The sequence below is a fragment of the Anomaloglossus baeobatrachus genome, chromosome 2, assembly GCF_048569485.1.
Source record: "Anomaloglossus baeobatrachus isolate aAnoBae1 chromosome 2, aAnoBae1.hap1, whole genome shotgun sequence".
NCBI classification, from domain to species: Eukaryota; Metazoa; Chordata; class Amphibia; order Anura; family Aromobatidae; genus Anomaloglossus; species Anomaloglossus baeobatrachus.
In genome coordinates, this window is record NC_134354.1 from 258,797,945 (window position 1) to 258,822,902 (window position 24,958).

The 24,958-nt window shown below is 44.7% G+C and overlaps 1 protein-coding gene across 1 annotated transcript in view; it reads left to right on the forward strand.

Annotated features, from left to right (window-relative positions):
• The window catches only part of PRICKLE4 (prickle planar cell polarity protein 4), a 113,602-nt gene extending 88,906 nt beyond the window's left edge, over window positions 1–24,696 (forward strand). Inside the window, exons 5-7 of the mRNA XM_075335782.1 lie at window positions 4,941–5,147; window positions 17,068–17,254; window positions 21,347–24,696. Coding sequence (XP_075191897.1) covers window positions 4,941–5,147; window positions 17,068–17,254; window positions 21,347–21,912 — 960 coding nt within the window. The 3' untranslated portion in view covers window positions 21,913–24,696. The remainder of the gene's footprint in view (window positions 1–4,940; window positions 5,148–17,067; window positions 17,255–21,346) is intronic.
• Window positions 24,697–24,958: the final 262 nt, after the last annotated feature.

Sequence of the window (24,958 nt, forward strand, 5' to 3'; positions counted from 1 at the left end):
CGTTGAGACGTGTTCGGCAGAACGCAACGTGCGCACATTCCTGCAGAATTCATGCATTCTGGATGCTTTCTCTGCCATGGGAAAAGCATCCAGAGCGCACATTTTTGACAGTGCGGTCCCACTCGGTTGTGCTGCATCCCCATAGACGTGCAGCAGAGCCGACTGGGACCGGAATGTCAAAAAGAGCACATGGCTGGCTGCGCGAGACAGCTGCGCGATCAGAATGAACTCGGGTGAACTTCACCCGACTTCATTGTGATCGTGCGGCTGTGTCCGTGTGCCGCGGCTTCATTTGCGGTCACACGTGAAGGACTCACCTGTGACCGCAAATCTGAGTGACTGCAGTGAGCCATGCGATCACCGGTGCCGTCACTCAGCTTACCCGCGGCCAGCTCGAGTCCTCCATCCGAGACCTGTGGCCGCGGGTAACCTGAAAGACGTCCCCGCACACATCCTGACATTACCACCAACGTCCCCGCACACATCCCGACATCCCTGCACACATCCCGACATCCCCGCACACATCCCGATATTACCGCCTGACATCCCCGCACTCATCCTGACATCCCCGCACTCATCCTGACATCCCCGCACTCATCCTGACATCCCCGCACTCATCCTGACATCCCCGCACTCATCCTGACATCCCCGCACACATCCTGACATCCCCGCACACATCCTGACATCCCCGCACACATCCCGACATTACCACACACATCCCGACATTACCGCCTACGTCCCCGCACACAACCCGACTTTACCGCCTACATCCCCGCACACATCCCGACATTACCGCCTACATCCCCGCACACATCCCGACATTACCTCCGACATCCCCGCACACATCCTGACATCCCCGTACACATCCCGACATTACCGTACACATCCCGACATTACCGCCTACATCACCGCACACAACCCGACATTACCGCCTACATCCCCGCACACATCCCGACATTACCTCCGACATCCCCGCACACATCCCGACATTACTGCACACATCCCGACATTACCGCCTACATCACCGCACACAACACATTACCGTCTACATCCCCGCACACATCCCGACATTACCTCCGACATCCCCGCACACATCCTGACATCCCCGCACACATCCCGACATTACCGCCTGACATCCCCGCACACATCCTGACATCCCCGCACACAACCCGACATTACCGCCTACATCACCGCACACAACACATTACCGTCTACATCCCCGCACACATCCCGACATTACCTCCGACATCCCCGCACACATCCTGACATCCCCGCACACATCCTGACATCCCCGCACACATCCTGACATCCCCGCACACATCCTGACATCCCCGCACACATCCTGACATCCCCGCACACATCCTGACATCCCCGCACACATCCTGACATCCCCGCACACATCCTGACATCCCCGCACACATCCTGACATCCCCGCACACATCCTGACATCCCCGCACACATCCTGACATCCCCGCACACATCCTGACATCCCCGCACACATCCTGACATCCCCGCACACATCCTGACATCCCCGCACACATCCTGACATCCCCGCACACATCCTGACATCCCCGCACACATCCTGACATCCCCGCACACATCCTGACATCCCCGCACACATCCTGACATCCCCGCACACATCCTGACATCCCCGCACACATCCCGACATCCCCGCACACATCCCGACATCCCCGCACACATCCCGACATCCCCGCACACATCCCGACATCCCCGCACACATCCCGACATCCCCGCACACATCCCGACATCCCCGCACACATCCCGACATCCCCGCACACATCCCGACATCCCCGCACACATCCCGACATCCCCGCACACATCCCGACATCCCCGCACACATCCCGACATCCCCGCACACATCCCGACATCCCCGCACACATCCCGACATCCCCGCACACATCCCGACATCCCCGCACACATCCCGACATCCCCGCACACATCCCGACATCCCCGCACACATCCCGACATCCCCGCACACATCCCGACATCCCCGCACACATCCCGACATCCCCGCACACATCCCGACATCCCCGCACACATCCCGACATCCCCGCACACATCCCGACATCCCCGCACACATCCCGACATCCCCGCACACATCCCGACATCCCCGCACACATCCCGACATCCCCGCACACATCCCGACATCCCCGCACACATCCCGACATCCCCGCACACATCCCGACATCCCCGCACACATCCCGACATCCCCGCACACATCCCGACATCCCCGCACACATCCCGACATCCCCGCACACATCCCGACATCCCCGCACACATCCCGACATCCCCGCACACATCCCGACATCCCCGCACACATCCCGACATCCCCGCACACATCCCGACATCCCCGCACACATCCCGACATCCCCGCACACATCCCGACATCCCCGCACACATCCCGACATCCCCGCACACATCCCGACATCCCCGCACACATCCCGACATCCCCGCACACATCCCGACATCCCCGCACACATCCCGACATCCCCGCACACATCCCGACATCCCCGCACACATCCCGACATCCCCGCACACATCCCGACATCCCCGCACACATCCCGACATCCCCGCCTACATCACCGCACACATCCCGACATCCCCGCCTACATCACCGCACACATCCCGACATCCCCGCCTACATCACCGCACACATCCCGACATTACCGCCTACATCACCGCACACATCCCGACATTACCGCCTACATCACCGCACACATCCCGACATTACCGCAGACATCCCCGCACACACCCCGACATTACCGCCGACATCCCCGCACACACCCCGACATTACCGCCGACATCCCCGCACACAACCCGACATTCCCGCACACACCCCGACATTACCGCCGACATCCCCGCACACACCCCGACACTACAGCCCTAATCATCCCCGCACACACACACCGGCATTATTTCAGTGACGTCCCCGCTGACAGTGCGACTCACTTCAGTTGCTGCATGGAGCGGACAGGAGCGGGGGTGTTCTACTGCCGCTCCGGTCAGCTTTGTGTAGCAGAGCTGGATGTGTCGCGGGACCTCGTGGATTACGCCGGACCTAGAGGGGTTTTTGGGGATTAATAAAGTGGTAAAAGAGGGTGGTTTTTGTCTTTTATTTCAAATAAAGGATTTTTCGGGTGTTTGTGTTTATTTACTTTCACCAGGTTAGTCATTGCGGGTGTTTCATAGACGCCTGCAACGATTAACTAGGACTTCGTGGCAGCTATGAGCTGCTGCCATTAACTCCTTATTACCCAGATTGCCACCGCACCAGGGCAGTTCTGGATGAGCCGGGTACAGTCCCGGGACTGTCGCATCTAATCCATGCGGCAATTCCGGGCGGCTGCTGGCTGATGTATTTAGGCTGGGGGGCTCCCCATAACGTGGGGCACACCATCCTGAGAATACCAGCCTTCAGCCGTGTGGCTTTACCCTGGCTGGTATCAAAATTGGGGGGGGACCGTACGCTAGTTTTTTTCAATTATTTATTTTACTGCACTACATAGACCCGCCCACCGGCGGCTGTGATTGGTTGCAGTGAGACAGCTGTCACTCAGCATGGGGGCGTGTCTGACTGCAACCAATCATGGGCGCCGGTGGGCGGGGGAAGCAGGGAATACAAGATTGAATAATGGGCGGCCGGCTTTTTCAAAAGCAGGAGAAGCCGCCGGAGCAGTGTGAACACCGTGCAGCTGATCGGTGAGTATGAGAGAGGGGGGAGAGGGATAGATAGACCAACTGAGAGACAGTGACAGACCGACAGGGAGACACAGAGACAGACAGAGAGAGAGACCGACATTACCACTAGTACGCACAAAAGAAGTGACATGTCACTTCTTAGAACGCGCGCTTCGGGCAGCAGCCGAAGCGCTGCGCTTTAATACGCCACGTGAGCACGGCTCCTGCATAATCATCATAGATTATGCTGGGGACGCAGGACGCATGCAGTTACGCTGCGGTGCAGATCGCAGCGTAACTGCATGCAAATACGCAACGTGCGCACATAGCCATAGACTGCACAGCAATTATGTCTATAAAATGGCTGCTGGTGGAGGAGCAAGAGACCAGACATGAACATAAGACCAGTGTTCCCCATCTCCAGTCCTCACCACCACCAGTGCATGTTTTTAGGATTTCCTTAGCATTGCATAGATGTTGACTTAATCCCCTGCACAGGTGATGATTCTAACATCTATGCAATGCTAAGGAAATCCTAAAAACATGCACTGGTGGTGGTGAGGATTGGAGATGGGGAACACTGGTCTTATGGACAGGTCTGGCCACATGCTCTTCCACCGTAATAAGAGTAGGAGATGAACCTGTCATACCAATATGAGTAAGTGCCACTAAATCATGTCCCCCAAAACATCTGTGAATATAAAGGTAATTTGGCCAAACCCTCTAACCCATTCTGCAGCCAGTAATAGATAATGTAATACAGCGGCTATAACAGCCAAACGGTGCAAAACATTTAATGAAATCCAAATGATTTATAGCCCCAAATGCAGTAAGTAAGAAAAGAGAATTGTTCTTAAAGGTGGGAATCCCTTTAAATGGGTTGCTTTGAGTCAGACCAACAATATAAAGTTGCTGTCTCCGTACTTTGTAATTGGGTTCTAAATTGTGGTGACATATGCCAAAGTCACTATGGCCAAGGCGGATGGCATGATTCAGCTGATTTGAATTAAAAGTTCATAGAATATGTATTATAATTTTTGGTTAAAATAAAATATCTATAATCGTACTAGCGTACAGATATTAAGTACGGGTTTTTAAGGTGCATTTAATTTGCATTCATGTTACGGAAATTTTGCTACCTAGACGCTTGTCATATTAAAATTTGACACCAGTTAAACATTAAGACATTTGCTCTTTGGCTTGAATTGTTAACTTTTTTTGCTTATGATTTGTCTTTTTAGTGTGGTGGCAAGATTCTTGTGGGTGACACAGCAGTGTGTACAGAAAGGTTTCAAGATGAGAATCTTTGGTGGCATCTTAAATGTTTTGTCTGTGAGACATGCCACCTTCCCTTGTCACAGTTCATATACTTTATGCAGGACAGAAGAATATACTGTGGTCGTCACCATGCAGAACTTACTAAAGCACGTTGTGCAGCCTGTGACCAGGTAATAGTGAAACTAATGATAATCCTTAATGCCGATTTTCTTGTTCTTTAATTGATTTATTGTTTGAGATGATAATTGTAATGGAAAATGTATTTGATAGGACTTTGTTTTCCTCCTTTCAGAACTATTGAAAGGACGCGCCTAAAACCTAATGAGGAAAATGTTTTAGGCTATGTCCGCACGTTGCTTTTTACCTGCTTTTTTGCTGCTTTTTCAACTGCAGCGTTTAATGCCAAAATGGTTGTGTTCTGCTTTTCAAGCTTAGCCTATGGGAATTTGGGTTTCTTGTCCGCACTATGCAGTTCAAACTGCAGCCTTTTTGTTGCAGACCTTTGGTCAAAAACTCAGCTTTGCAGTGCAAAACCCAAATGGCAAAAACAATTGACATGTCAATTGTTTTTGCCATTTGGGTTTTGCACTGCAAAGCTGAGTTTTTGACCAAAGTTCTGCAACAAAAAGGCTGCAGTTTGAACTGCATAGTGCGGACAAGAAAAACAAATTCCCATAGCCGTTGCTTGAAAAGCAGAACACAACCATTTTGGCATTAAATGCTGCAGTTGAAAAAGCAGGTAAAAAGCAATGTGCGGACATAGCCTTAGAAGAGAAAAAAAACCTGACAGCTGATACATGCTGCCCTATCCACAGGCAGCATGTATCAGCCACTGGCTGTATTATGTCAGCCAGGTAGGTATGACTCAAACGCTGTGGCGTGTCCAAGGAAATCCTATCATAAATTGCTGCTGGGGACTGAGCCGTGCTGTAGACTAGTCGGTATGTCCCCAGCTGCTTCTCCCCACCCGCTGCCTTAGATTGACAGGTCTCTGTGTCACAGCCATAATGCCCAGAATAAAAAAACAATGAAAACCACCAATCTTTCTCTCCCCCATAATAAGCCAGCCAGGTATGTGGTAGAGGCCGCGAAACGTATACGTTGGGCTCCTTGCCTGCCCAAGGCCCAGAAATCATTTCTATTACTGCAAGTTCTACTTATACCTTTTGATGTTTCCCTTCCCCTTCTTTCAGCCTCTGTGCTTTTTTATTCTGGGCATTATGGCTGTGACGCTGGTATTTTTAATTTAGCTGGCCACTAATACAAATATTTCTATTTTGACAAATATCACTTGAAAATTTCCACATTGAATCTGCTGGCTAATTTGCTGTGTACCTGTGAAGTGGACATCTCTGCCTTGGGGTCTGGTTTTCCTTTTCTAATCTATTTGTCTGGTACTCTGTGTATGCACTGTGCATCTTGATATTTTATAAATATGTTTATATTCAGCAATTTTGCTCCTTATTCTCCAGTTTTTGATATTTACTCCACTTTGTAGCATAAATTATGAGGAACTTATTGGGCACGCTTTGCCAAGTTTCATACCGCACTAGTTTAGCCCACTTTTCCCAAATTTGGTGGAAATTGCCAGTGCTGGCATAAAAACACCAGAAGTCATAACATTTATTGTAACATTTCAATCAGTTTTACACCAGAATTCTAGCTAAAACTGTTGCTGAAGCAGCCCTTAAGAGTTCCCCATAATAGCTAATCAGATTGCAGTTCTGTTTTAAAATGAGCATCAGTTTTTAATCAGACCATAAACAGCCTATGAAGGGGTTGGCCACCATTACTTATCACATCCACTGCATAGATAATAAAAAGTAAGGGATATTTCATTGTAGAATCCAATGGAGCCTTCTGAGCTTTTATTCCACCTATGTGTCCCAATCCTTTAATAGTAGATCACCTCACAGCACTCAGCCATTAAAGAGAGAGGACTGACTCTGTGAGATGACAGGGAGGTGACAAGAGTAGCTTCTAGTCATGCAATTTTAAACACAGCACTTAAAGGGTAACACTGCCTTCAAGTAACTTCTGAATAAGCTGCCCTATGTAATAACTTGGAAACTAACAATTTCTGGCTGATGTGTGACTTATCCTGCATTTTCACCAGTTTTCCCCTCTCCATGCTCGATCTGCAATTTGCAGTTCACTTGAAGCCTGGGGGGGGTGCAAATTAGCTGCAGTGATTTCTCTGGGTGTCGTATTACATTCATTATTTATTAATTTTTATATATATTTTTTTTTTTTTCATTTTGTTTTTCACGCCATTAAATAATTAAGAAAACACTAGCATTTAGACTAAAACTATGGCAAAACACTTAAAACATCCGGGTGTCTTGCGGTTGTCTTTTGAGTATTCCCATGGACGTGCATTTAGGGATGGGCGAACGCGAACTGTAAAGTTTGGGGTCCGTACTGAACACATGGTGTTCGTGCACACGACGCCAAACAAGAGCTTTCTGGGACGTTCGTATTACAGTTCGTGTTACAGTTCGGGTCCAGGGGCTGTTAAATAAAAAAGCACGTTATTAAAAAAACATTATGATCATACTTACAGGTCCCACAACGCATCCTGTAGACTGTCTCCCATCGCTTCTGCTTCCACGTCCGTCCAATCATTGCTGTTTCCCCCGGCAAGCACCTCTGGCTAGAGGGACCTGCTGTGATCGTGATGTCATACCCATATGACCAGTCACGTGTGAATGTTGTATTGCCTCATTGGCTACAGACTGGGCACATGAGTATGACATCATTAAAGGTCCTGGTGCACCGTGATGCGAGTGTCATCGCATCACTGCGCACAATCTCCCAAAGGCAGTGGGTCAGCTGCATGTATTTCCATGCAGCTGAGACGCTCCTGTCCTGAGAGTGGGGTGATGCAATGTGAGACGTAAGTGCAACCATCCCCTCACTGTCAGCCTCTGCTTCATCATTCTGTCTCTGTGCTTCTCACTGTGTATAGACTGTGTCTGTGCACAGTGATGAAGTTGACATTGCTGTCCCAGTGGATTACGTCCGACTAAGGATTTTTTTTATAATAAAGATGGAGTCTAAATGTTTTTTTTTTGTTTTATTTCTAATAAAAAAAAATGGGTTTTTTTGTTGTTGTTTTTACTGTTTCCTAGAAATTCATGGTGGTCATGTGTAATCTGGCGTGACACCATGAATTTCGGGCTTAGTACCAGCTGAGAATACAAAGCTGGTATTAACCCCTTTATTACCCAGCGAGACACCGCCATCAGGGCTGCTGGACGAGTCTGGTATGGCGCTAAGAAACAATGCGCCATTTCCGGGGACGACTGCGGGCTGCCGAGAAGCAAAGCCCCCAGCTGCCTGGTTTTACCTGACTGGCGATCAAAATACGGCGGGAGCCCACACATTTTTTTTTTTTTTTTTTTTTCAATCTTTTTAAATAAAAAAAATGTATGGGCTTCCCTGTGTTTTGATTGCCAGCCAAGGTAAATCGGGCAGATGGGGGTGGCAGCCCCTAGCCGTCCACTTTATCTGTGCTGAGAATCAAAAATACAGCGGAGCGCTACGTCATTTTTTTTTAATGATATATTTATTTTTACAGTACTGTGATGTCAGGCAATTAAAATAAAGGGAAGCCCATTTTTTTTTTTTTTTTTTTTTTTTTTTTTTTTTTTTTGCCAAAAAGCTAAAAAAAAAAACTAAAAAAAAAAAATGACATGGACTTTGCCATAGTTTTGTATGCTAGCCAGGTACAGTAGGCAGACACGGGCTGCCCCCAACCCAAAGCTGCCTATTTGTACCCAGCTGGGAACCAAAAATATAGGGAAGCCCTTTTTTTAATTATTTCATGACATAATTAAAAAAAAAAAACCACGACATGGGCTTCGCCCAATTTTTGTGTCCAACCAGGTCCAACTAAGCAGCTGGGGATTGGAATCCACAGTGCAGGTTCGCCCAAGCTTTCTGCCCCCCCTCCTCCCTGCTGTAAATTGCAGTCCACAGCCGCTCCAGAAAATGGAGTTTCAAGAGGTAGTCACCGGAAAGGGTTTTCACTTCACAGGTGTGCCCTGTCAGGTTTAATAAGTGAGATTTCTTGCCTTATAAATGGGGTTGGGACCATCAGTTGTGTTGTGCAGAAGTGTGGTGGATACACAGCTGATAGTCCTACTGAATAGACTGTTAGCTGCGTTTTTCTTGCTATAATACAAATTTTAAGTAAAGAAAAACGAGTGGCCATCATTACTTTAAGAAATGAAGGTCAGTCAGTCCGAATAATTGGGAAAACTTTGAAAGTGTCCCCAAGTGCAGTGGCAAAAAACCATCAAACGCTACAAAGAAACTGGCTCACATCAGGACTTCCCCAGGAAGGGAAGACCAAGAGTCACCTCTGCTGCAGAGGATAAGTTTATCAGCGTCACCAGCCTCAGAAATTGCAGGTTAACAGCAGCTCAGATTAGAGACCAGGTCAATGCCACACAGAGTTCTAGCAGCAGACACCTCTCTAGAACAACTGTTAAGAGGAGACTTTATGCAGCAGGCCAACATGGTAAAATAGCTGCTAGGAAACCACTGCTAAGGACAGGCAACAAGCAGAAGAGACTTGTTTGGGCTAAAGAAAACAAGGAATGGATATTAGACCAGTGGAAATCTGTGCCTTGGTCTGATGAGTCCAAATTTGAGATCTTTGGATCCAACCACCGTGTTTTTGTGCGACGCAGAAAAGGTGAACGGATGGACTCTACATGCCTGGTTCCCACCGTGAATCATGGAGGAGGAGGTGTGATGGTGTGGGGGTGCTTTGCTGGTGACACTGTTGGGGATTTATTCAAAATTGAAGGCATACTGAACCAGCATGGCTACCACAGCATCTTGCAACAGTATGCTATTCCATGCAGTTTGCGTTTAGTTGGATCATCATTTATTTTTAAACAGGACAATGATCCCAAACACACCTCCAGGCTGGGTAAGGGCTATTTGACTAACAAGGAGAGTGATGGGGTGCTACGCCAGATGACCTGGCCTCCAGTCACCAGAACTGAACCCAATCGAGATGGTTTGGGGTTAGCTGGACCGCAGAGTGAAGGCAAAAGGGCCAACAAGTGCTAAGCATTTCTGGGAACTCCTTCAAGATTGTTGGAAGACTATTTCTGGTGACTACCTCTTGAAGCTCATCAAGAGAATGCCAAGAGTGTGCAAAGCAGTAATCAAAGCAAAAGGTGGCTACTTTGAAGAACCTAGAATATAAGACATATTTTCAGTTTCACACTTTTTTGTTAAGTATTTCATTCCACATATGTTAATTTATAGTTTTGATGCCTTCAATGTGAATTTACAATTTTCAGAGTCATGAAAATAAAGAAAACTCTTTATAATGAGGTGTGTCCAAACTTTGCGGACTGCAAAAGAAAAACGGAAGAAGCATTACAGTCCGCGGTATCTGGCCAGATGCTCGTCCCTATATAAAGTCTATGGGGAACAGAATCCGGTGCAAAGGGGTAGAAGCAAGCACTACATACTCACCGATCACCGGGGCGGTTCACATGAGGGCTGCTCCTGCGGCAGCTGTTTCTTCTTCCTGAGCCGGACGCTCATTAGGCTCATACATATTCACTGCTTCCCTTGCTCACCAGTGCCTGTGATTGGTTGCATTGGGGCGCTCCCATGCTGAGTGACAGCTGTCTGACAACCAATCACAGCCACCGGTGGGCGGGTCTATATCGTACAGTAACATAAATAATTATTATTAAAAAAAAAAGGAACAGCGTGTGATACCCCCAATTTTTATACCCAGCTAAGATAAAGCATCACAGCTGGGGGCTGGTATTCTCAGGCTGGGGAGACCCATATTATTGGGAGCCACCCAGCCTAAAAATATCAGCCAACAGCCACCCGTAATTGCTGCATCCGTTAGATGCGAGAGTCCTGGGACTTTACCCAGCTCTTTCCAACTAACCGGGTGCGGTGGCAATCGAGGTAATAAGGAGTTAATAGCAGCCCATAGCTGCCACGAAGTCCTATATTAGTGATGGCAGGTGTCTGAGACACCTGCTCATCACTAATCTGAAAGTGAAAGTAAATAAACACAAAACACCTAAAAAATACTTTATTTCAAATAAAGATAAAAAAGCCACCCTATTTCACCACTTTATTAACACCCCAAACACTCCTCCAGGTCCAACGTAATCCACACTAGGTCCCACGATGATTCCAGCACTGCTACATCTGAATCTCACAGCACGAGCCAAAGAACATGACCACCTGCTGTGAGAGTCAGGCCACAAGTGAAATGAGCCATGCGGTCAGCGGAGACGTCACTCAGGTGATTTTTCGGTCACCGGTGGAGGACTCCCAGCTGTGACCGCATATCACCTGAACAACGTCACCGCCCGCGATACTTAATGTGATGCGGCAGACCATGGAGCTCAGTAACGAGCACTGACGTCACGGGTTTAGTGGACCTCATCACCGCAGGTAATTTACTTGCCTAACCTCATGATGTCAGCACTCATCATAAATAATGAGAAAGACATATATACCATGTTCCAAATTATTATGCAAATGATATTTTTCTATGATTTTCCTAAATGGTCGGTGCAAATGAGTCAATCTAATAAGTCATCTCCCGTTAGAGTATACATCGAATTTTATTGAAGAAACCTCCCAATATATATAATATATTCTTCAAAATTAAAAAAAAATCAAAATGTACTGTTTCAAATTATTAGGCACAATAGAGTTTCTAAACATTTTATGTTTTAAAGAACTCAAAATGCTCATTTGTGGAATTTGCAGCATTAGAAGGTCACATTCATTGAAATTAAAATCTATTTAAATCCAAAACATCCTAACAGGCCAAGTTACACGTTACCATAGGAAACCTTCTTTGATATTACCTTCACAATTCTTGCATCCATTGAACTTGTGAGTTTTTGGAGAGTTTCTGCTTGAATTTCATTGCATGTCAGAATAGCCTCCCAGAGCTGCTGTTTTGATGTGAACTGCCTCCCACCCTCATAGATCTTTTGCTTGCTGATACTCCAAACCTTCTCTATAGGGTTGAGGTTAGGGGAAGATGGTGGCCACACCATGAGTTTATCTCTTTTTATGCCCATAGCAGCCAATGACACAAAGGTATTCTTTGCAGCATGAGATATCTTCATGCATGACAATGCACTGATTTTGCTCCTGAAGGCACATTTCTGCTGTTTGTACGATGGAAGAAAGTTGTTAGTCAGAAACTCTGTTTACTTTGCAGAGGTCATTCAGGAACCCTAAAGGGGCCTACCAGATGTCTCCCCATGATTCCAGCCCAAAACATGACTCCTCCACCTCCTTGCTGACATCGTAGCCTTGTTGGGACATGGTGGCCATCCACTACTCCATCCATTTGGACCATCCAGGGTTGCTCGACACTCATCTGTAAACAAGACTGTTTGAAAATTAGTCTTCATGCATGTCTGGGCCCACTGCAATAATTTCTGCTTGTGAGCACTGGTTAGGGGTGGCCAAATAGTAGGTTTATGCACCACAGCAAGCCTTTGACGGATCCTACACTTTGAGGTTCGATGGACTCCAGAGGCACCAGCAGCTTCAAATATCTGTTTGTAATGTTTTTTTAGCAGCTGCTCTCTTAATCCAATGAACTTGCCTGGAAGAAACCTTCCTCATTCTGCCTTTATCAACACAAACACGTATGTGCTCTGAATCAGCCACAAATCTCTTCACAGTACAATGATCACACTTAAGTTTTCATGAAATATCTAATGTTTTCATCCCTTGTCCAGGGCATTGCACTATTTGATGCTTTTCGGCAGCAGAGAGATCATTTTTCTTTCCCATGTTACTTGAAAACTGGCTGCTTAATATTGTGGAACATCCAGTTTTCCTTTTATTGGGCTCACCTGACAAACTAATTATCTCAGGTATCTGATCAGACTCCCTCCATTTCGGAATATATTAGTTAGGTGGATTGTGATAAAACCGAGAGAAATACTGGGCACTATCCACATTCAGTGGTTAATGGTCTGCATTCTGAAGTCATATACACAGAATCAGTCCATTAAGTACTGGCTCATGAGAGGGAAAAAACGTGGTGCTCTTTTCACAAGAAAAACACTTGTAGAACATAAAAGTGGAATGGAAAGGCACTCACTGAGTTTATAGTGTCCAAAAATCCTTTATTCCATCATTAGATAAAACAGTGTAGGAAATGGGGGAGGGGGGTGCACGAGGCACGTCGGACGACGACCGTTTCGCGTCTCTATACGACGCTTCTGCAGGTCCACACACTGTGATGCCATTTCTTGTTCTATTTAACCATCCGGTTACCATAGCCGACATCACATGATTTAAAAACAATGTTAAAAACAAAGGAAAATAACAGAAGAGCCTATTACTTATTTATACGGCATGTATATGGGGAGTCTACTTTACGAACAAACTAGCAGATCATTTTTTTCATTAAATCCCAACGGGCCCAATGCATTTAATGATATACTGTGATTCTTTTTGTAGCAAGATCTTATGAGTGTCTCCTCCTCCTGCTGTGAGTTCAACTTTCTCTAGCCCAGCAAATTTTAACACATTGCGGTCTGTATTGTGTACCTCTCTGACATGCTTGATCATTTTAGTCGCACCTACCCCTGTGATAATACAGTTCCAATGTTCCCTAAAGCGGACAAATAGTGGGTGGATGGTTTTGCCAATATAATACATCCCGCAAGGGAAAAAAATAATATAGACAACCATTTTTGTTCTGTAGGTAATTAGGTGTTTTGTTGTGTGCCATGTATCTCCTATCTTTAGGGATTTTTCTGTCAGGTGGAATTTGCAGAAGGAGCAACTTCCACATTTATGATTCCCTGTGTGACCCCTAGTATATAGCCACGTTTTAGGGGGAAGGTATCTTTTATGAACTAACTCATCCTCTAGATTTTTACACCTTCTGTAAGCTATAATAGGTCTTTGCTTAGCAATTTCTCCTAAATCGTTGTCTCTTTCTAACAAAAAACAGTTTTTATTAATTATCGTTCTAATTGTTTTGTCCATTGGACCATATTTGAAATTAAAGACAAATCTAGATGTTTTTTCTTTTTCCTGATCATTATTAGAAGGTTTTTTTAACTGATTAGTTCATTTGTGCCCGCTTCTGTGCATTATCAATATCTTTCAATGGATAACCCCGTTCTGAAAATCGCATCCTCAAATCCTTTGTTTGTTTAATTTAATTTCAGTGCATTATTCGTTATCCTATTTAAACGCACAAATTGCCCATAAGGGATAGATTTTTTTTTTTATGTGTGCTGGATGTGCACTATTATAGTGCAACAACATGTTAACTGATGTCGGTTTCCTGAACAATTCACATTCTATTCTACCTTCTTTAGATGTTAATTTAACATCCAAAAATTCAATGGAATCACTTCTAAACACATAGGTGAAGAACATATTGTAATTGTTCACTGAGTTTAAATAGGAAACAAATGATTTAAAAATCTCCTCTGAGCCGTCCTGGATAATTATGACATCATCCACATATCTTATCAAGTTTATAGTGTCCAAAAATCACATCAGAAAACTCCGGAGTGCCTTTCCATTCTACTTTTCTATGTAGTAAAGTGAATTGGATGATTAACATGGAAATTTGCAATTTGCTTGAAAAGAGGCTGTATCGGAAAATTTGAAAAGGTTTGGGCGCCCTGGATAGACAGCTCGGGCCTTGCTTCCAGAGAGCTACAGAGATTCCGATTAGGACTCATATGAGTATACCTTCATTGAATTAAAGAGAATTCTTATCTACATGTAGCACATTTAAAAAAACAAAGAGAAAAATTGTATGAAAAATACCCTGAATAATAATGAATAAAATGCAAGTGCTTAATAACAGGGTACTTAGTATATACATTTTTGCAAAAACGTAAGAAGCCGTCCCACCTCGTCACGGTGTACCCATCTGGGATGGTCCCTAACCAACTAAAGTTAAAACAATTATATATACCTGACTTGTGTCTATCAAAACTCCAATGTGGATGGTAACAAGTGGTCAGCTGGGTCCCAGATTAAATACACAACAAAGTGGGAAGCAATTGGTTGTTCAGCCTCAGTATAAGGAGGGCTGCACCCCCAACTTGCAGTAAAGCAAGATAGCAGACAAAAAACACCAAAAAATTTAGTAACTCTCTTATATATCTACTTTATTTTTATTTAAGGAGACATGATTCTGATGTTATATAATAAAATATTCATTTTTGATAAGTTGGGGGATAATTCAGGGGGGGGGGGAAGGGGACTGCGAAATATCTGATTTAAAAAAAAAATATCTCAGGTATCTGAGATTGATTTCAGTGATACAAAGAACCCTGAGACACAATACCGTCAATGATGTTTCATTGAAAGAAAAAAAAATAAAATACTATGACTCTTTTAAATTCAATTTGCAAAATAATTTGGAACATAGTGTAATGTCCCACTCCCCTGCATTTTGTAAGTTTGCACCCTTTAGCGCCTTTCATGTGGCACTAAAGGGTGTTTAGCCTTCTACTTAGCCAAAAAACAAATGATTAAAAAAAAATCTACGTGGGGTCCCCCTATTTTGTTTTTAGCCAGCAAGGGTAAAGCAGACGGCTCACTGCTGGCAGCTTCACCTTGGCTGGTAATCCAAATCCAAATCAGAGGGCACCCCACGCTGTTATTTTAAATTAAATTATTTAAAACAAAAAACATGTAGTTCCCCCAGATTAGATCACCAGTCAAGATATTCTCAGACTAGGTAGATCCACGGTTATTAGACTCTCCCCAGCCTAAAAATAGCAAGCCGCAGCCGCCGCAGAAGTGGCGCATCCATTAGCTGCCCCAAACCTGGTGCTTCTTCCCAGCTCATCCTGTTGCCCTGGTGCGGTGACAAATAGGGTAATATATGGGGTTGATACCAGCTGTGTAATGTCACCTGCTATCAAGCCCTGGGGTTATGGATGTCACAGCGGCTATCAAATACCTGACATCACTAACCAAGTCAGTAATAAAAAAAACAGACAAATTTCTTATTTGAAAATACACTCCTGTACCATGCGGTCCTATGACGTCTGTATCCATGGGTATTTATACCGGCTTATCTCTCATGATAACCGATTATCCTTGTCATTGCTGTCAGCCCTGAGGAAGGGGGCTGCGACATCTGAAACGCACTAACCTGTACTTGCCAATTTCAATACAGAAATGGAATAATTTATTCGGTCTGAATGGTGATAAGCGCAGCGTGACACCCTGTTTTCATTATATATCTCCTTCTGAATACTTCGGGGCTGCAGCTGTTTTCACCTTGCGACTACGCAAGTATAGGAGTTGTGACTGACACAACCCCTATAGGTGAGTTTACCCATTTATCAATCTTTGGTGTTTTGTCTGATTATTGTGCTCCTTCTCCACAGCTTCTATATCCAGCACTGCTGTGCGGGCAGATGCTGACACACTGCAGTGCGAGCAGCTGCGAGGCTGGCATGAGAATGGGGGACAGACTGCAGGGGAACCCGACGGAAGTCACATGGAAATGCTTCCATGTGGCTTCCAGGGATTTTGCGGACCCATTGACTTGTATTGTGTCACAGTCCGTGAGTGATTACGGAACAGAATAGGACATGTTCCATAATAACGGAACGGACATACAGACACCAATGTTTTGTTTTTTTCTGTATGAACTGATGACAAACGGAAGTGCTTCCGTGTGCCATCCGATACTACACAGAAGACATTGAAAAGATGGTCTTGTCAGTATGTCCGCAAAAAAAGAGGAACTGAACAGGACAAACTGAATAGTCAACTGAATGAGCTCTAAATGTGATATTGTTTTTTTATTTTTTTTTTTACATATCCAGTTCTAGCATTTATTATTCAAAGATGTGTTAATTAAAATGTATTTTGTTTCGTGGCAACCCTTTTAAGAAAACTTTTAGCAAAAACACTTGCCTGCCTTCTCACGCACTTTCTCCAATGTTTTTTTTAAAGTGCATTCTTGTCTTTAGCTGTAGTACAGCATACCATTTGCTCCTCTGTGAGGATTATTGTATTGAACACCTTTTTTCACTAGTTGAATGTTATGGTTTTTTTCTGTTTTAGCTGATTATGTCAGAGAGATGTACCATAGCTGAAGGACTCTGCTGGCATGTGGAACACTTCTGTTGCTGGGAGTGTGACATCGCATTGGGTGGAAGTCGATATATTATGAAATGTGGAAGACCTTTCTGCAGTAACTGTTTCCAGCGTCTTCATGCTGAAAGTTGCAAAGCATGTGGTGAGCCTGTTGGTAAGTTTTCATGCCAATAAAAAAGGTTTTCATTCTACACTGCTCACAAAAAGTTAGGGATATTCGGCTTCCTAGTGAAACCTCAGGACTTAAGTGCACTCTAACATTTTCAGGTGATCTCTAAATTTTTGCATGCACAAGTCTAACTTACGTGTTTCAGTACTTTTTGCACAACTTTATGTTCTCTAACGTGGAGCTTTATCGCAAATTTCACAACAGTTGTTTGAGCTATGAATCGCCAAATAAATTTTGGGGTTCAATTAGAATTGGTATTTAATCAGTCCTCCTCCTCATGCTGTTCACATCTTGACATCTTGAGACCAAAAAGACACCTAACAATTGATCAACAGTATTTCGCCATAGCGTGGCTTCAAGTAGGATCTTTTCAGACAGAAGTGGTCACTGAGCTTTAGAGTGTCATCAGCAGCTTGCAACAGAAGAACTGGAGGAGTCACAGAAAGGCATAGAAGTGGACGTCCTTTGACCATTTCCCACACTGATGACTGCTTAATTGTGAACAATGCCCTTTGGAACCAGATAATGAATGCCACACAACTCCAGGCACATTTTAAGGGAAGTGAGAGACACCCAAGTGTCATGTCAGACTATTCAAAACCATTTCCATCAGCTTCTTCTGTGTTCTAGGCTATCTGCATGAGTACCTGACCACACCACCAAGCACAGGCATCATAGTCTTGCTGGACGAGTGACCAGTGGGCCTCTGTTTTATTCACTGATGAAGGTTTATTCCTGCTGAGCAGAAATGATGGCTGGTAACTATGTTGGAGACATCAAGGAGAGCACTATGCATTTGAAACTTGTCACCAGACGAACCTTTATGTGGTAGTGTTTAATGTGAGCAGGAGTGTCTGGTGTATACAGAACTGTCCTACACTTTGTGAATGGTATAGTGACAAGCCTCTACTACTTGAGAGGTAATTATTCCCCTATACTCTGCTTTGGTCAGAGCACACCTGGAATACTGTGTACAGTTCTGTACGCCCCAATTCAAGAAAGACATCGATATATTGGAGCAAGTCCAGAGAAGAGCAACCAACATGGTAGAAGGTCTGCAAACCATGTCCTATGAAGACCAGCTAAAAGAACTAGGAGTTTTTGTAGTTTGCAAAAAAGAGAACGCGAAGAGGAAACTTAATAGCGGTCTACAAATATCTGAATGGTCACAGTGCAGAGGGAACTACCTTTGTTGTGAATACTGTCTGGTGGAGCTCCGCTCTTGGACTCCCTCCTGTGGTCATTGATGTTAGTGGGTTGGATTATGTTCCTCTGTTCTACTCACCTGGTTGGCAGCTCAAACCTTGATTTTGAATATAGGCGTGTGCTGGCTGTTTGTCTTTGCCAGTTGTCTGAAATTCCTGAGACTATAGGAATCTGTTTCTTGTCCTCCTGGATTCCCCGCTATCAAGCTAAGCTAAGTTTTTGGTTTTGCTTCATACTTTTTGTGTGTTATTTCCTTATTGCTTCTGTGAATTATCTCTGAAGGTTTTTTGTATTGAATCCTGTTTTGTTTGTGCCTTCAGATAAGGAAGATTTATCTTCCTAGTCTGTTTATGCTATTAGTCTTAGCAAGGGTTAGTCGGCAGGGTAATTCCTATTTTTTTCCTACCAGAGTCTTGTACGGATTGTGAACATGCGAGTGTTAAGGCCCCTTTCCACACTGAGACTTTCTAGCGATCCCACCAGCGATCCCAACATGGCCGGGATCGCTACAAAGTCTCTGGTGAGTCGCTGGTGAGCTGTCAAACAGGCAGACCTGGCCAACGACGCAACAGCGATCCGGACCTGCAGAACGACCTCGCTAGTCATTGGGGACGTTGTAAAGTAGCTTTTTGAAAGTGAAGTCGCTAACGAAGTCGCTGTAAAGTCCCCTTTACACACTGAAACTTTCTAGCGATCATGCTGCACAGTGGGAAACAAAGGACCAAAGAATGGTCCTGAACGATTTGTAGTGATCAGCAACTTCACAGCAGGGGCCAGGTCGCCGATGTGTTTCACACACTGCAATGTCGCTGGGGAGGTCGCTATAACGTCACAAAACCGGTGACGTTACAGCGATGTCGTTTGCGATGTTGCAGTGTGTAAAGCCACCTTTTAGATTACTCTTCTTATTTGCACATTCCGTGTAGGAAGTTTTTATAGGGTTTTTTATGCCTACCGCAAGAGTTCCCTATCCTGTCTTTCGCATTTAGTATAGTGTGGCCTCTCTTTACTCCATCTTGCTCTTACTGTGTATGTCTTTTCATCGTTGCTCACAGTCTGTACATGTGGGAGGCTGCCTATTTTCTTTGTGGAAATCTGCTCTGAGGCAAGATAGTTTTTCACTTTTTGCCTTGTAGGTTATGTAGTCCTCCGGCTGGGTTTTAGGCATCTAGGTTGTTAGGCATGCTGCCCAGCTACTTCTAGTGTGGTGTTAAGTTCAGGGCTTGCGGTCGGTACTGTATTACCTACGACTCTGGTGAATTGTGTTCATGGTAGTCATTGAACATCGGATCATAACACACCCTATTCTCATTAGCACAAGGAATTACAAGAAACTAAAAGAAATGAGATTCAGATTAGACATTTAGGAAAAACTTTTTGACAGTGAGGGCAGTCAGAGAGTGGAACAGGCTACCACGGGTGGTAGTGAGCTTTCCATCAATGGAAGTCTTCAAGCGGAAGTTGGATAAACACATAGCTGGGATGATTATGAAAACCTGCACTTGCAGGGGGTTGGACCCAATGGCCCTTCAGGTCCCTTCCATCTGTACCATTCTATGAATAACATTAGTAATCCAGTCATTGTGTCTCTACATTAACACAAGCCTAATTTCATCTATATGAATGACAATGCTCCAACTCATCGAAATTGCATCATTAGGGAGCAGCTACTGGAAACTGGGGTATCTTAAATGCAGTGGCTTACTCTTTCACCAGACCTGAATTCCATAGAAAATCTATGGGATTAGCTGAGTCGCTGTGTATAGGCTCGTAACTCTCGTACCCTAGAACCACAATGACCTGAGGGCTGCGCTTCAAGAAGAGTGGGATGCCAGGCCTCAGTAGACGACAACTATAATTGTGAACACCATGAGAGACCATTGTCAAGCTGTAATTGATGCTCAAGGCCACATGACAAGTTTGACATTCCCATTTTTAGGATAATGGGAGGGGGGTTTCTTTCAATAAATTGTTTGAGATGAGAAAATCACCATTGCAAGCTTTTACTTACCGGATTTATAATAAAATTTGGGGGAAAATCGGGGGGGCGTCTGTTAAGCCGAATGTACTTTACCGGTGGGAACGGTGGAGCGGAAGTCCTAGGGAGCTAGTGGCGGAACTAGTGGGGTGATGCTGCTAGCCCTCAGCTGGGAGGAGGCTGTGTACTGGTAGCGCAAGGCAGGTGCCTTTTTAATCTCCCTGCGATGGATGCAATGGACCTCAGGAAAGTAGTGGCAGAGGCGGCGCATGTGCTTATTGAGATCTCTGGGGGCTGAAATCTTAATTTGCGTATGCGCCGCCTCCACCATTTCCTGAAGTCCATCACCCGAAGATAAATGGCGTTTGCCGCCAGTTTCCTATGACCCAGCTCCAATGCCCACCCCCGCCCCCTGATAAGCTACATTCGCCTTATTTTTACATAAAATTTTTATTTATTTTCTTCCTCTTTCCTCCACTAATTTTGGGGTGCGTTTTATAATCTGAAAAATACGGTGAATGCCCTACTTTCTCTAATAAAACCATTATTGCTTGAACTTTTTACATTTTCCAGATATTTTACCCAAAAGCCAAATATCCCTAACTTTTTGTGAATAGTGTATATATAACTAATGGTGCTATTGTGTTTTATGTATAATATATCAATAAATCTTCTAGCCATATACATGGTGTGTAAATAGATAGATTAAACATATATTTGAGCATGTCAGTCCACTAGTGCACAAAAATCTATTTTTACTATGAAGTATTTGTGATATTAGTGTCTACTATTTCACAATTCCCGTAATAATGTTTTCATTCCTTACAATTAGAATTGTATGTTCCTGAAAAACTGAAATTGAATACATACGTTATCTACATTATCTCTTCCAGATCCTGATGGAGAACTTGTGACATTAAAAGGGCAGTACTGGCATACAATACCCTCTTGTTTTTGCTGCTCCAGTTGCAGGACACCTCTCCACAGGTCAAAATCTGTGATTCATGATGACCATCTTTATTGCTCCCCACACTGTTTGTCATCTGGTCCTACAATTCATGTTCCCTCCAAGCATAACTATGTGATAAGAGCTTCAGCTGCAGGTTTCAGCCCTCCGATACATTGCACAACCAGGAAAACAATGACTGGATCAAGCAACAAGCAAATAAAACCCGGTCTCCGAAAAACATGTTCTGCCACAAGGTGTCAAGAACTGCTCCCAAAACTATTTATAGGTGCAGAGACAGAGGCGAGTAAATCCTGGTTGTCAGAATACAGCCAAATTATGGAAGGGGAGGAGGAGACTTCATGTTCATCATCGGACTCTGAGCCAGAAGGATTTTTCCTGGGCAGGCCTATTCCAAATTACTCACTTAGTGGGGAAAGAAATTCACAAGCCCATGCAAAGAGCACATCCATAAAAAGACATAACAGTGTAAAGAGCTGCAAGGTGTCCTAATATCCTTATCTGTTAGATAATGTCTTTAAAAAAAAAAAAAAAAACATGTAAAATCTATTTTGCAGCTATAGGAAATTACCTGATTTGTATATTTAAAAGGCAACAGAATGTATCCTAATTATGCTCACATTAAATTGTTCGCAAAGAAAAGTTATTTATTGGTGTAGTTGCATTAGAAGATATTCTTAATATTTTACATTACAGTATATTACGTGCACAGACTTGCAGTCACTATAGTTCTCTATTCTAGTACTTTGTACAATGCTTGTACAGGTCAATATCTAAATGTTATGAGATGGCAAAATTCATGTGATGTTTGTTTGTTTTCATCAGAGAAAAACTCACTAAACCTAATCAAAAACACTGATGAAACTGACCATTTTTTGCATACAAGAAAAAAAACACTACAATGACTAAGGAAGGGCTCACTTTGCTGTCAGTTTTAAAAGTTTGTACTCTGAGACTTTCCAGTTTTATGCAATTAAAGACTATTTAATTTATTAATGATATCTATGTTACACATATGACACTGCCACCTGGGGGTTAATGCAGTGCACCAAACATGTAAACAAGGGGCTCAGGATCAGAGACCACACCATCCACAGATGTTGGCTATATATTACAGCTGACCCTCTACTACCACCTCCAGTACCGTTGATGAATCCAACACTAGAACTGATCAAACGCCCAAAAAAACGGGACCGGCGGATTACTGCCAGATTTTAAAAAGAGTCCGATCCACTCCGGAATCCGGTGCCCATATAAGTCAATACGGACCGGAATTCGGAGATGAAAAACGTTTGTGGAGTGGGTAGGAGCGCACGCGGTATACTCACCGAGGCGCTGTCATGGCGGCACACTCCTTCCGGGTCACGCTTTTCCCTTCCGGAGCCGACAATTCAATATTCATTGTTTTGCCTGCCCACCGGCGCGTGGAATTGGTTGCAGCTAGACGCGCCCCCACCCTGAGTGGCAGCGTGTCAGCTGACTGCAACCAATCACAGGTGCCAGGATGGCCGGTGGGTGGGGAAAGCAGTGCAAGTGTCTGCAGGTCAGTATCGTGGTAAAAATTAAACAAATCGGCAGCACAGATATAGCCCGCAGCTGCAGCCCCAGCTGTTGGGCTGTATCTGTGCTGTGTATCCTGTCACACGTGCGAGGCTTTGCCGAGTGATGCCATGGCAGACTCGCGTGAGTCCCTTGCAAGTGTGATTCCAGTGATTTTATTTAAATAATAAAAAAAAAAAATGACGTGCAGTTCCCCCTAATTTTCTTTCCCAGCCAAGATAACGCCGACTGGGGGCTAGTATTCTCAGCCCGCAGCCGCCCGGTATTGCCGCATCTATTAGATGTGACAATCCCGGTACGATATTGGCCCTTCCCGGTGGCCTGGTGCGGTGCCAATCGGGATAATAGCAGGGGTTAATAACAGCACACAGCTGCTACTAAACCCTATGTTTGTGATGGCACAGGCGTCTATCAGATACCTGCATCACAAACCTGTAAATGAGTGTAAATAGACACACAGAAAAATCCTTTATTTGAAATAATGTACAAAACGCGCCCTCATTCACCACTTTATTAACCCCCCAACACAGCCCTCCAGGTCCGACATAATCCACACGAGGTCCCACGCCGCTTTAGCTCTGCTACATCTGAATATCACAGAGAGAGGCCATAGAGAACGACCGTTCTCTGTGAGCTCCAGAGAATGAATGAGCTATGCAATGAGCTATGCATCCAATCTACATCTGGCAAAAAAACCCGCAGTGTTTTGACACATTCTTTTCAGCAGTTTTTGCTGCGGGTTTTTTTTTTCGCTGTTTTTGCCCCGATTTTTAAATAATTTAACAAAAAAAGACCGTGCGGCCCGCCCCAATTTTCATCCCCAGCCATGATAACGCCGGCTGGGGGCTGGTATATTCTCAGCCTGCAGCTGCCCAGTATTACCGCATGTATTAGATGTGACAATCCCGGTGCATTACTGGCCCTTCCCGCGGGCCTGATGCGATGCAAATCTGGGTAATAGCAGGGGTTAATAGTGGCACATACCTGCTACTAAACCCTAGGTTTGTGATGGCATAGGCGTCTATCAGATACCTGCATCACAAAGCTGTAAATAAACACAGACACACAGAAAAATCCTTTATGTGAAATAAAATACAAAACGCGCCACTTTATTAACCCCCCAACACAGCCCTCCAGGTTCGGCGTAATCCACACAAGGTCCCACAACGACATATTCAGCTCTGCTACATCTCGGAGCTAGCAGCCATAGAGAAAACTGCCAGCTCTGAGTGTAGCCTGAGCCAGGATAAGCGATGACTGCAGCAGAGACTGTCACAGGCTGGGGGCGCGTCAGCCTGTAATCAATCACAGATCAGAAGATGGCCGGTGGGCGGGGAAAACACAGAACGCTATGTGATTGCATGCACAGTACAGGAAGTGAATGCATGACCCGGAAGCAGTGTGCCGCCATGACACAGAGTCTCAGTAAGTATGAAACTGACGCTTATTTGTTTTGTTTAATTTTACTTTATATGCCGAATCTGGATCGTAAACCCGGAATCCCGGGCCCACGTCCGGCACCTAGATGTCATTGAAACCGTGCGGATCCGGACTTTTAGAGTCCGGATCCGCTCAGCCCTAGTCATAACCTGACTGAATCATCATCTAAGACAAATGTATAAAGGGACTATCCTGACATTTTTTTTATTGTATCTCTGTAGGTGAAAACAGAAAAAAAATGTTTATGATGTTGAAATAAAAAACAAGTTTTTTTTATGTGCTGTATTTACTACTTTTTTCTACTTGGACTGTTCCTCTTATGCTACATTGCCTTCACACTGTCTTCTATTCAATATTTACTCCACACCGTCCATCTTTATGAACTACTAGCTGTAGTACCTGGCATTGCCCGGGATAGTAACTGTTTCTCTGTCTCTCTCCCTGTCTCTGTATCTGTGTGTCTGTCTCTGTCTCTTTTTCTCTGCCTCTCTGTATCTCTTTGTGTGTGTGTTTGTGTGTGTGTATATGTCTGTCTCTG